The sequence below is a fragment of the Elephas maximus genome, chromosome 10, assembly GCF_024166365.1.
Source record: "Elephas maximus indicus isolate mEleMax1 chromosome 10, mEleMax1 primary haplotype, whole genome shotgun sequence".
NCBI lineage: Eukaryota > Metazoa > Chordata > Mammalia > Proboscidea > Elephantidae > Elephas > Elephas maximus.
This window is the reverse complement of record NC_064828.1, coordinates 71,795,738-71,809,212: the sequence shown is the minus strand read 5'-3', so window position 1 is coordinate 71,809,212 and position 13,475 is coordinate 71,795,738. Positions and strand designations below refer to the sequence as shown.

Here is a 13,475-nt window from a genome sequence, read left to right as displayed (position 1 = left end):
GAAAAAATCCATGTCTTACCTTTTCCAGCCAGTCATCCTTGGAGTATCTGGGTTTACTATCATCTTTAGATAGTGTGGGTCTTCTACCTGTGTCTGTCTTTTGTGCCTAATCTGCTCTTTTACATCTCAAAAGTGATTGGTTTAAGACACACCCTACACTGATATGACCTCACCAACATAAAAAAGAAAATCCTATTCCCAAATAGGATTACATCTGCAGGTATAGGAGTTAGGATCTATAACATATATATCTGAGGGACACAATTCAATCCATAACAATTGGTGTGAACAATGATTTCTGAAATAAGTGTATGCCTGGCATGTGTGTGTGTGTGTGTGTGTAAAAACAAACCTGTTGCCGTCGAGTCAATTCGACTCATAGCAACCCCATAGGACAGAGTGCAACTATTCAAATCCACCAGGTACTCCTTGGAAACTCTATGGGACAGTTCTACTCTGTCCTATAGGGTCACTATGAGCTGAAATTGACTCAACAGCAATGGTTTTTGATATATATATGAGCACATGTATATACACACAGACACACATATGTGTGTAGGTATACTTGTGTGTATTTTTATGTATATGTGGGAAAAAATCAAGAAGCAAAGTTAATCTTGGTCTTTAACACCATTTTCCACTAAAAGACATCAGAATTCCTTGGAGAAATGGCTGACTCTAAGACTGGAGCAGCATAAGCAAGGTAAACCTGGAAACTTTTGTTGTGCCAGAAAGTTAGGAATTGCTTTTCTTTTTTAAAAAATGTTTCCTGTTCCAGAAGGGCCTTGGTTATGTCAAGTTCAGAGGGAGGAGCCTTGGAGCTCCTAGCACCCCCTCTGAATCCTAGTTTTCTCCTCTACCTATGTAAATCTAATTAAATTATGCATTTGTGACAGCTGGGTTTTTAACACAATCACATTAATGGTGATAGGAGCCCTCGTGGCACAGTGGTTAAGAGCCACAACTTCTAACCAAAAGGTGGGTAGTTCGAATCCACTAGCCGCTCCTCGCAAACCCCATGGGGCAATTCTACTTTGTCCTATAGGGTCGCAATAAGTCAGAACCCACTCAACGACACCTAACAACCACGAAAACGATAATAAATGGCAACCTTGAAAGGTAACATGGTAAACTCTTCCTTCTACCTCTTCTTCTTCTACTCTTCCCTTCTACCCTTCAGCTTTAGGAGTTTGGAAATTCTCAGGCATCAGTTCTGCTAGAACAGAGACAGGACATAGTGTAATTGAGCTATTTTTGGCCAATCTGAAAAGCTTGGTTTGTTCCCCATCATTATTTGTCAAAAGCAGGATCAGGTCTCAGCAAGTGTGTCTGCGGAGGAATTGCCTTTTTTTTTTTTTAAATGGGGGCATATTATAAGGACACAGGGTCAGCTTGACAGGGCCCTGCCCTGACCCCCGGTCAAATTTAGAACAATTTGAGCACCAAAATAATTAAGTACAGTAATGAATTATAAACTATTTTTTTTTAAAAAAGGAATCCGTAAGTCCGTACTGATTATAAATAGATAATTAGTGGGGAGGTAGGAGGGCTCTTGCTTAGCGTAGAATGCTGAGTACTAACTGGAGGGAATGTTGGAGCTGAACAATCGTTTGTAACCATCATATTCAAATTGATTCAGACAAAAACCATCAAAGGAAGTAAATCTAGGGGGGAATCTTGATGAAGAGCAAACTGCTTATTGATTTCAAGGAAGAACAGAACCCTATAGTTACACAGTAAAGAGATTGGGCAATGCCCTGACTGAGTGGTCAAAATTTTCATCACCTGTGAGGTACAGAAGAATGTTGCTTGCCTCCAGATGTGACACCCTGAGAAAGACACACCATCATCACCTCTGCAGTATTCCAGCCAGGAATTTAATCTAATAAAATGAAACCTCAGTCAAAAATGAAGAGAAGAATGTTATAGTTTAAAAAAAGGGGACGGGATGGGTAAGGGAGGCTTGGGTTCTAGTTCATGGTCCACTTCCACCCTTAAAGCCAGCAATTGCTTCACTTGGATCTCGGGCTTCACCATCACATTCCTTCCTCTGATTCTGACTCTCCTGCCTCCTTCTAATAATGATCCTTGTGATTACCTTTGGCTCACCCAGACAATCCAGGCTAATCGGCCCAGCTCAAGATTCTTAGCTTAATCACATCAGCAAAGTCCCCTTTTCCATGTAAGATAACGTATTCACACATTCTGAGGATTAGGACATGGACATCTTTGGGGGGCTATTAATCTGCCTATCACAGGACTATTCTTCAAAAACGTCAACGCCATAAGAGACAAAGAAAGGCTAAGGAGTATAAGAGGCCAAAGAGACATAACAACTAAATGTAATATCTGACCTTGGACTAGATCCTCTTCTGAAGGGGGGAAATGCTATAAAGGACGTTCATTATTATATCAGCTGATACAGTTGGAATATCGATGGTTTGTTATAGTATTGCATCGATATAAATTTAAGAAGTTGAGAAACGTACTGAAGTTTTATAACAGCATACTCCTATTCTTAGGAAATGCACACGGGAATATTTAGGAATTAAGGGCCATGACGTATGTAAATTATTCTCAAATGGTTCAGAAAAAAAAATCATGTGTACGGATACACACACACAGAGAGGAAGAGAGCAAATGATAAAGCAAATGGGGCGAGATAGTAATAACAAGTGAATCTGAAAAAAAGGTACAGCGTATTCTTTACATATTTATTTTTTTCAAATTTTTGTAAGTTTGAAGGTATTTCCAGATAAAAAGTTAAAAATATCATCTATCCAGCTTGCCACTTAGTGCAGAATCCCTGACACCATCCCTGATATGATGGGTAGTCTAGAGGTTTGATTACCTGTAAAGATGGGGGCATCAGGACTTTCTGAGGCAGCCTGTTCAATTGTGGCTTAGAGTTTGAAAGTTCTCTAATGGTTAAGAAATTAAATCAGTTTATTGGTGACTTTTACCCATTGGTTGTAGCCCTGCCTTCTGGTGAAATACAGAATAAATCTTCTTATTCTGTAGTACAGTTGCCTTATCTCCTGAATGATTGGTTTTCCAGGCTCAAGGTCTTCTCGTCAGTGGATGCTTGTAAAGCACTGTTTATACCTTCTCACCAGTTAAACACCGCCTCCAGGACGAACTTTCATCAGCCAGCATTGTTCTTATAATGCAGTGTCTGTAAGAATATGACACTTCATTGTGCTCCCTCCAGTGCAGAGCGGTGGGCCCTTACATTTAGCTGGATTTGTTCCTTCCTCCTTTTCAATCACACTCTTCCTAGGTCACCACAAAGGCCTCTGAAGGGAAAGCCATGTTAATAAAATGCATTGATTTAATGACTAGATCATTACATGCGCGGTCTTTCTGTGGCCCAGATGGGGCCCTGAGGATCAGTGTTACCATGGTTACCCGGTAAAACAAAAGGAAACCCTGGAATGAGTCTTTACCGCTAACATGTACTGTGCTCTAAGCAATTGCCCTTCCACCTTTCCCCTTCCCAAACAGCCAGGCCAAGAGGCCTGGTTTCTTGGCTGGGGCTGATAAACACTGCAATCAGGACAGTTTGTTTAATTCTAGTTCATAAGTTGGCTGTGTTGGATTCCCATCGCCCAGGGGCTGGGAGCCTGGGAGGCAGGGCTGCAGCATTCTGCAATGGGAAGTTTTATAACCATTCTGCCCAGCTTCCATAAAAGGAAGCAAAACCATTTGGGAGACTGGCCTGGGGTCACGTCTTGTGTTTGCTGGCAGTAGAGACAACCTTGGAACTTGGAGTCTTTAGGTTCTAATGGGCTGCTTAGGAATTGGCACAAGGGAATAGAATAGGCAAATGACAAGTTGGCAGTGGTCTCCTGTGGGATTTGTGGGGTCACTTTGCACATTCTAGTGAGGGAAAACCCACTGCCGTCGAGTCGATTCCGACTCATAGCGACCCTATAGGACAGAGTAGAACTGTCCCATAAAGTTTCCAAGGAGCGCCTGGCGGATTCGAACTGCCGACCTTTTGGAAAGTTTATGCCACTTGCCCTAGAGCCACCCTCTCTCCAGATCATGCGGCAGAGGTTCCTTTCTCCATTATACAAGTCCTTCACCCGAGACCTGGGTGAGACAGGGTCTGAATAACTCCACTCCCAGCTGTGTCCTAGCAGACATTAGAAGGCCACTCTGTTAGTGTGAACTCACCAGCCATAAAAATGTCAGGTCACTAAGCAGCTGCTGCTTTTCAGGGTCAAATATATCACATTTAAGACAGCAGGAGGAGACTGTTGTTTGCAAAAGGTACTTTAAGAGAATTGCTAATAATGAGGTCTCTCACATGGTGGCTTAACTAATGAAGCTGGTTCAGACTGAAGAAGGAGAGGCTCTTTCTGGGAAACTTCTACTAACAGTTAACTTGCAGAAATTTGTCTTGAAATCCTAAAGGCTTGTAATGTGAACTACTTAAGGAGCGTCCAGCTCTCTAGTGACCAGTTCTTCATTTATTGCTGCCCTCTGGTTTCTAAAGCAAAGAATTAAGGAATGGAGAGCAAAGCTGTGTTAGTCTAAGAGTTAATCAGGAGGTTTCTGAGGCTTGTCTGAAGTCCTGGGGTGTGGGGTCTGAATGGGAGTCCAAGGAAGTAGTATGACAAGTTGCCCCTTTGGGCTGATTTTTGGAGATAACACCCAGATGTGAATAAACTAACCAGTTGCTGTTGAGTTGATTCCATGTGTGTCAGAGTAGAATTGTGCCACGTAGGGCTTTCAATGACTGGTTTTTCAGAAGTAGATCGCCAGGCTTTTCTCCTGAGGCACTTATGGATGGACTTGAACCTGTACCCTTTTGGTTAATAGCCAAGTGCATTAAACCAAGGAGGTAAAAAGGGCATGAGAAGCTACCAAAGAAAGTTTAGATGAAAGGAGTATGTGTAAGGTAGTTGTGTGCTGTCAAGTAGATTTCTACTCATAGGGACCCATGTGACAGAGTAGAACTGCCCCTGAGGGTTCCCTAGGCTGTAATCTTTACAGTAGATCGCCAGGTCTTTTCTCCTGTGGAGCCACTAGGTGGGTTTGGGCCGCTGACCTTTCGGTTAGCAGCTGAGTGCTTAACCAATGCACCACCAGGGCTCCTTTTGTGCAGGGTAGTAAAAAAAAGTAGGAGGGGTGACTAAATCTGATTTAGGAGGGAAGCTTCTCGCCATGCATACAGGAACTTCCTTCTGAGCAGCTGGTAGAGGCACTTCTTTCTCTCCCCTGTGACTGTCTTTCTGAATCATTGCTTGGTGTCACAATCACCTCTTCTCTGGACACCTTCTCTTGCCCCAGGACTCAATGTGGTCCTCCAAACTTGATTAGACTTAGGAAAGTTTTTCTACAATGGGAGCAGGCAGGGGTGGGGGCACAGCGACAGGGATGGAGGTGAGGACACAAACCAAGAGATGCTCACATATGGTATGAAGGGTTGAAAATGTCTTTGCCAGAGAAATATCACCACATCATTTGGGTATAAAGGAAAAGGGAGGATGATAGCAAAGATCAGTATTACAGAGCCCTGTCTCCTTTGTTCCTTCTCCCCAGCGAGAGAAACCACGGGCAGAGAAGCAGAGAAAACAAACACTTTATTCAAATGAATACGGGAAATCATACCCAAAGATACTGCTTAAGAATCTTTCTTTTCCATGAAAAACAAAAACATATCCAAGGTTTAATAAAAACAAGGGTCTCCTTTGTCTGAAAACCCTGGTGTGCGATTCTGTGCTGGTGTTGTTTGTTTGATACCATGGAAACACAGTTTATTGGAGTAGACAAAAGCATATCAGGGGACAGACCAAAGGGCAGGCCTGATGTTTCCCCAAAGAGCTGGCTGAAAAATAATTCTGATTGGTCTCTGCTGTGGAAAACATTAAAATCCCTATAATCACCAAACTCCTTGCTCCAGGTGTTCCAAACTTTCTCCAAGATAATGAATTCAGGATTTAAGTCATCTCTTAGTTATGAATTCAATAGATTTCTAGATGACTACAGTTGATGCCATGAACTCCTGGGTGGTGCAAAGGTTAATGCACTCAGCTGCTAACTGAAAGGTCCACCCAGAGGCACTTTGGAGAAAAGGCCTGAAAAATAAGCTATCAAAAACCCTGTGGTGCACAGTTCTACTTTGACGCACATGGGGTCGTCATGAGTTGGAATCAGCTTAATGGCAACTGGATTTTAGAGTTCATGTTGATAGGGGTTAACAGGGACATAGAGACTTAAAACAATGTATGGACCACAGAGAAAATGAGCATGTGACTCAATATGAGCTTGGGCTAGAAAACACCGTGATGCAGACAGCCCTAGAATCTTGACTAGTAGCCGGTAAAATCTCTCCATGCACAGTGCAATGATTCTTAAAACTCGTTTGTGGAAGCGAATAGCATCAAATAGCTGTTAAACCTTCGGCGTTCTTAATTTAGGTTTTCCACTTGATAGGAAACAATTAAAAAAAAGTCTCACACGGAGGTTTGGGGACTATGGTTTCAGGGGACACCTAAGTCAATTGGCATAATAAAATCTATTAAGAAAACATTCTGCATCCCACTTTGGAGAGTGGCGTCTGGGGTCTTAAATGCTAACAAGTGGCCATCTAAGATGCATCAATTGGTCTCAACCCACCTGGATCAAAGGAAAATGAAGGACACCAAGGACACAAGCCCAAGAGACAGAAAGGGCCACATAAACCAGAGACTACATCAGCCTGAGACCAGAAGACCTAGACGGTGCCTGGCTACAACCGATGACTGCCCTGACAGCAAACATAACAGAGAACCCCTGAGGGAGCAGGAGAGCAGTGGGATGCAGACCCCAAATTCTCATAAAAAGACCAGTTAATGGTCTGAGACTAGAAAGACCCCGGTGGTCATGGTCCGCAGACCTTCTGTTGGCCCAGGACAGGAACCATTCCCAAAGCCAACTCTTCAGACAGGGATTGGACTGGACGATGGGTTGGAGAGGGATGCTGGTGAGGAGTGAGCCTCTTGGATCCGGTGGACACTTGAGACTATGTTGGTATCTCCTCCCTGGAGGGGAGATGAGAAGGTAGAGGGGGTTAGAAGCTGGCGAAATGGACACGAAAAGAGAGAGCGGAGGGAGGGAGCGGGCTGTCTCATTAGGGGAAGAGCAATTGGGAGTATGTAGCAAGGTGCATATATGTAAGTTTTTGTGTGAGAGGCTGACTTGATTTGTAAACTTTCACTTAAAGCACAATTAAAAAAAAAAAGCCTCACAGAAAGCTCTCCTTTCCAGAATTCAGCCTTTTGAGTAATAGTTTACAAACGATTTTAGTAGAGATCACCCTCTTTGCCTCGAGTTTATACACATTAGATAACAGAAAGGTGTAAAGTCCTCAAGGGCTCTCGTAGCTTCACTTCTATGACAAAAGCACAACTCCCATGATGATTTCTTGGAGAAAATTGAAGACACAGAAGTATGAGTTGAAAGTTTCATGTCTTCCCACTTCTGTCAATACTTCAAGCACAACCAAGGGTATAGGTCGTTCTGTGAACAGTTCTACACTCAAATGTACAAATAGGCAATGCCACATTCAGTTTGTAGGATGGAATATAAAATTTATCTAAAATAAAGAAGGGTCTCTCCTACCTGAATGGTAGGTTCAGAAAACAATGTGGCCTTTGAATCACACATAGTATCCCCGATAACTAAATGGAAAGCAAGATGGCCAGCAGTTACAAGTCCTGCCCAGTTATAAAGAACATTCTACCATGAGTCTTTTCCAAAGCTCAGGAAGATTATCATATGGAGTGCTTGGATGCTCATTCAGCCAGGACAGTTTATTTCCGTGTGACTCCAAATTGGACTGAAAATGGTCAGGCAGCCAAAGTGATGTGGGGCCAGAAGAAAGCCTCCAACTATCAGAGAATGTTTACAAAACACATTCCTGGTCCTGTATAGGTGACATTGTCCATATTAACCTACATGATAAGTTTATTTTTAAAAAGGAAACACTTCAAAATGAAAAAGGTTTTGATTCTAGAGATTAGAAATTTCCTATACCTCCAGTTGAATAATTTTACCAGTAGCCCCACCATATATAAGATGAAACTGTGTAACTCATACGTAAACCAAGTAAAAAATTGGTAGCATATGGTACCTGTGGACATATTGAATAATGCCATAACAGAAAGCTAAAAGCTTCTAAGCCCGGCATGTATAAGTTAAAATGTTTATACTTCTGATTTAATGAACAATTTGCAATATCTAAATTCAATGGTGACGAATACAAAGAAGTTTGATAATGCCGTTTTAATAATAGAAATCATATATGTACACCTAATGAATTCATCTCTTTATTGCATATTGCTATTAAAAAAATGTACAGTCTCATAACACATACAACATTTTTTTTCTTGGTACTGTTAACAACAGTCTTGCACCTAAAGACTAAGCGGTTCCAAATACTAAGCTAGTAAGATACAAGACATATAATTAAGTTTACAAATTATAATGCTTTTTCTTTTTTGGCATTAATTTAAAAAAACAACAAAAAACTTTAAAATACACACCCAAGAGAGAAAAGTGGTTACTTATACCAGCACCGATCTAAAAAGTAGTTTTTTTTTTTCAACAATGGCACATGGAATTACCTACACACAGCTTTTGAGGAAAGAAATCAAAAAGGGAAATGGCAAAGGAGGCCTACCAGGATGACCATTTCAAAATGAGGATGGTTAAATGGGCAAGAGGGACATGCTTAAAAACTTTGCTCCTTTTTGTGACTCTCCCTCCTTTTGTTCATTCCCTAAACTGTAAAACAAAGCCATTTTCAAAAGACGATTCCAAAACTGAGCCAGATTTTTCCTGCTATAAATAGAAAAAAATAGAGAGGCACTTTAGTTAAGGAATAGATGAAACCATCAATATACACGAAGTCCCCAGGTTACCGACGTCTGACTTTTGAACAACGAGCACTTGCCCTTTAATGTTATGTAAATTTGCCCTCACTTTGAAACGGCTGCAGCAACTCCTACAGGGAACAAAGGCTTCATCACAATCCTCTTCACTTGCTACGTCACAATCACCTTCACTTGCTGCACACGTAGCTTTTAAATCACTGAAAAGGCTTCAAGCCTTGTTTTCACAACCCAAACCCAAACCACTGCCATCGAGTCGATTCCAACTCAGCAATCCCATAGGGTTTCCAAGGCTGTAAATCCCTATGGAAGCAGCCTACCACACCTTTCTCCTGAGGCGCCGCTGGTGGTTTTGGGTCTCTGACCTTTCGGTTAGCAATTGGTCGCTTTTAACCACTGCGCCACCAAATAAGAACTGTGTGCACCTGCTCTGACTTACCTACAAATTGGACTCAAAGACACACTCGGGAACGGATCTTGTTTGTAACCTGGGGACTGCCTGTGTCCCGCTCTTTCTCATTATCTCCAAGCTTTTTTGAGCAAAGTCTCCATCTGCACCTTCAACAGAGTGTATTTGTAGACCTTGGAAAATAGGAGTTGGAGAGCTCGGCCTCTGTATTTACGACCCTTTTTTTAATTTGCTAGTCATTTACTTTTATATAATTTGTAGAAAGTCACTAAGTTTGCAATGAGGAAAAAATATAAAACCACAGCTCTTGACAACTCTTAACAGCACTATTTCACAGCTTTCACAGAGCACAGATAGCTCGCCATCTGTGCTAAGCATTACAGTTTATACAAATTATTTTTAAATACCATGATTCCTGTACAGTGAACACATTGGTAGTCTATTCGTCCCTTACTAACCCTATTGGAACGTAAGCTCCTTGGGGGCAGGGACTCTGTCTTGTTTACTATTGTAGTCCTACTATGCCTGGCACATGGTAGGTGTTCAATAAATATTTGTTAACTGAAAAACTCAATTTAGTGAGTAAATAATGTTTCTAGTGCAACAGGACAAACTACTCTCTCCACAGGAAACCCAACCACAACAGAATCAATGGAAAGAAAAGAGAGAACCTCTGCCCCCCTCCCCCACTACTAATAAATAAAGCAAAAAAAAAAAAGAGAAAAAAGTAACAGTCATATATCATATAATTTAAGGATATTAAGAGTTGGTAGGTTAATGGTAAAGTATCTATATTTTATTTTCTAATGTTCATTGTTTTTATTCATTTCTCCCTGAGAGCTTTATTTTTTGGACTGAAATATTACAGGTAGCTTTATGACACGCAATTTAAAATGACAACATATAAACAGCAAACCACTTCAAATGTACATAGAGATAAGCAGATCTCTGCATCTCTGTGGGTACTGTTGGCATTCTGTGCATTCGCTAAGTGTCCTTTTATCCAGGCCCATATTTACAGAAGACGCAGTTTGTCCCACAGAACAGAAAATAGGAAAAAAAAAAAAAAAAGCACCCCTATTTAAAAAAAAGAAAAAACCCTTTTATAATCTTTATTCCTTCAGAGAATTCCTCCTTTTAAGTCTTGGGTAGGAAATTTTACTTTTAAAGTTTATATATCTATATTGTTAGAACAACAAGCACATTCTGACAGTCTTGTTCTTTAACAGGAGCATGGATTGCATTTAGATAAATGGTGTTCTTTCCAAAAGCAGTTTAAAGAAATCAAGAGCACTTGGCAGAGAACTCAATGAGATTAGAAAAACCCCCCCAAAATAGTTGATGCTCAAGTTTTAAATACACAAAAAATCCTGACTTTCTACCTAATTCAGATTGCGTGCAGGCTGTTCTTAATAAACACTTACGGACTGTAACCCCACACCAATGCCAGAAACTGTTCGCTGGTCCTATCAATTACTGATGCGATGCACCAATATCACCTTGTCAACTATCAAAAACCATTTTAAATCTATATATTTTCCAACACCAGTTCCACCAATGAAAATAAATTTCAAAGTATGCCAAGCTTGGAAACCTAAAGTATTTCACAAGCCTTTTTCTTCTTCTTTTTTGCTTTTTGTGTTTCATTTTCTCTAGGGAATGTCTCTGTCATCTCTTTCAGGAGACAGTATTGTGCTTCTGAACAGTCATGGTGTTCAGGGACAGAAAATGAGTCACACTCAATATGAATGCATACGAAGGGTTTCTGAGCACATACATTAACACAGATTTTTTTTTTAACCATACATATAGCTCTCCAGACAACATTCAGACTTCTATATACATTATATATATATATACATACATACACACACACACACGACACACGACACACACACTCACAGATGGAAGAAGGAATTGCCACTGTTTAGATTGCAAGGCAGTGTAATGAAACATTCTAGTCACTTCAAAGGACTGCTAACGAGCTTTCTAAAAAAGCGTTCAAGGAAAATTAGAAATTAAGTTTTGTGACTGGTCTCTCCCGGCCGCTGTCCGTCATCTGGTTCGTAATGCGTTTGCGATTCCGTTTCAGTTTAGAAAGGTCTTTGTCAAAGACTTCTCCTGAGCGCAAAGCTGAAACCAGGTCATCAAACTCTCCACCTTCTTCGCTATTCTCTTTTGCTTTTCTCATTTTACGTTCCCTTTCGCGTTGTTCTTTGAGCTGCAAAAAGACAAAAGGCCAAAGTTGATCTTGGAGAAGTGTCAAAATGTTTTATTTTCTTTTCAGGGGAGATGAATTCTGTAAGATACGACAACGTGTTGGTCATGCCAAACTATGTTCATCTATAGGCTAACCCCCTCGGATGTCACAGGGGGACAACTGGGACATGATGTCTCGTTGTAGAAGCAAAGACCAATGGAAAAAAAAAATTACAGCTTTGTGGTGATTAGACCCACACCATCCAGATATTAGGTAAACCTCATGGCATTCTAGTTAAAAAAGAGCAATTGGGGTAACAAGTGTTTCTATAACAGAACAAGAAAAAGTTATTACTATTAAAAAGACCCAGGTGCTGGTTTCTTTTACAGAACAGAGAGACCAAAGCAAATGGCCATCAGACCACTCTCCTGACATCAAAGGCTCAGCCTGTATCTACCGTGGATGCCTGGAACTGGACTACACAAGAGTTGGTGTTATTAATAGTCAAGTAATACACATGCATTACAGAAAATTTAGATAATTCAGATAAGCATATGGGGGAAAACAGCATCCTTAATTCCAACAAGAGATAGTCACTGTGAATCTTTTTGGGCCTATCCCACCAATATTATCTTCTATATTCATATTTATTTTAGTTAAAAAAATGATTTCACACAGATATCATTTGGTAAACATTCTTTCATCATTAAATAGTCTCAGAAGACATGACTTTTAATGATTGCATAAATATTCCATTATGTAACTATTACATAATGGAATATAACAGCCTATTGGTAAACATTTAAAGTTGTTTCCAGTTTGAGGTTATTCTAAAGAATGCTGCTCTGGACATTCTCCTATTTAAATTTTTGTGCAAATTTATGATTATTGCCTTAGAACAGTTTCTACAAAATGGGATTCCAGATCACAGGATGGCTATATTTTCTAAAGCTTTGGATATATTTTCTAAAGCTTTGGATATACACTGTCAAACTGTCCAAGAGAAACTTTATGCCAATTTAACTCCCAGCAGCATTCTAGAGAGTGCCCTTCTGCCCTCAGCCTTGCCAACACATCAGACTGCTGTCTAAAAACCAAGAAGTTGTAGCAACAGAACTTCCAAGAGGACTGGCTAGTTAATTCTTCTCTTACCTGAGCTTCCATGCGAGCTCGGCGTTCTTCCTCCTCCTTCTTCTTTCTCATGTTTTCATTCTCTTGTTTGGCTTCTGACACAGCTTGAAGAAACTGATCAAAAATGCCAAAGAACTCATCGGGCTGTATTTTGCCGGCTTCTTCTCCAAAGTGCTTCACTGCTTTAGTAAACTAGAAAAAAAAGGTTTTAAGAAGTTCAGGGTTCCAAGGGAATTCCACAATCAAGTATCTCTCTAGAAAGACTAAGGTTCAAACTGAATCAAATATAATTTGATAGATTTCAGTGAGCCTATATTTTTGGCTGTTGAACAGGCCTATCAATTACTTTTAAAGTAAAAATCTTAATACTCCCCATCCTTTGCAACAATTTATTCCTGCCTACGTCATTTCAGCTTAACACCTACAATTGCCTCCTATGACTTTTTATTAACTAAAAAAAAAAAAACAGTAGTAAAAACAAGGAAGTGAAATATTGTAGGACACAGCACCCAAGACATAAAACTAACAGCAAGCTCAGCAGGGGTAGAGAAACCTGTACTTTTAACTTTTCTTTCAAGTAGTTTAATATCATGTATTGGTGCCATATGGTCAATATTGAAAGCAAATGGGATCCAGTGCTTTTTAGCTGCTTTTCCTAGTCATAAATGATGCTGGGTTTGCTATGATATTTTCCTGGGCCTTGATTAGAAAACAATAATTGGGTTTGGCATCATTAATGTAACCTAAATTTTATGACTAAGGATACAATTTTATTCCAAACCCCCTTTCTCAAGAACTACTTCCAATGTAAAATCTTTTTAAAAATACCTAAAATGCCTAATCTTTGAGAATT

The 13,475-nt window shown here is 40.3% G+C and overlaps 1 protein-coding gene across 2 annotated transcripts in view; it reads right to left on the bottom strand.

The window, feature by feature from the left end:
- Nucleotides 1–8,283: 8,283 nt before the first annotated feature.
- DAAM1 (dishevelled associated activator of morphogenesis 1) overlaps nucleotides 8,284–13,475 on the bottom strand; it is a 199,978-nt gene continuing 194,786 nt past the window's right edge. Inside the window, exons 24-25 of one of the 2 annotated variants that reach the window (XM_049899474.1) lie at nucleotides 12,644–12,814; nucleotides 8,284–11,512 (exon numbers count right to left, since the gene is read on the bottom strand). In XM_049899474.1, the coding sequence (XP_049755431.1) occupies nucleotides 11,303–11,512; nucleotides 12,644–12,814 (381 nt within the window). In that variant the 3' untranslated portion in view covers nucleotides 8,284–11,302. Of the gene's footprint in view, nucleotides 11,513–12,643; nucleotides 12,815–13,475 lie in introns of those variants that run through there. The other variant, XR_007519057.1, reaches the window with a different exon arrangement.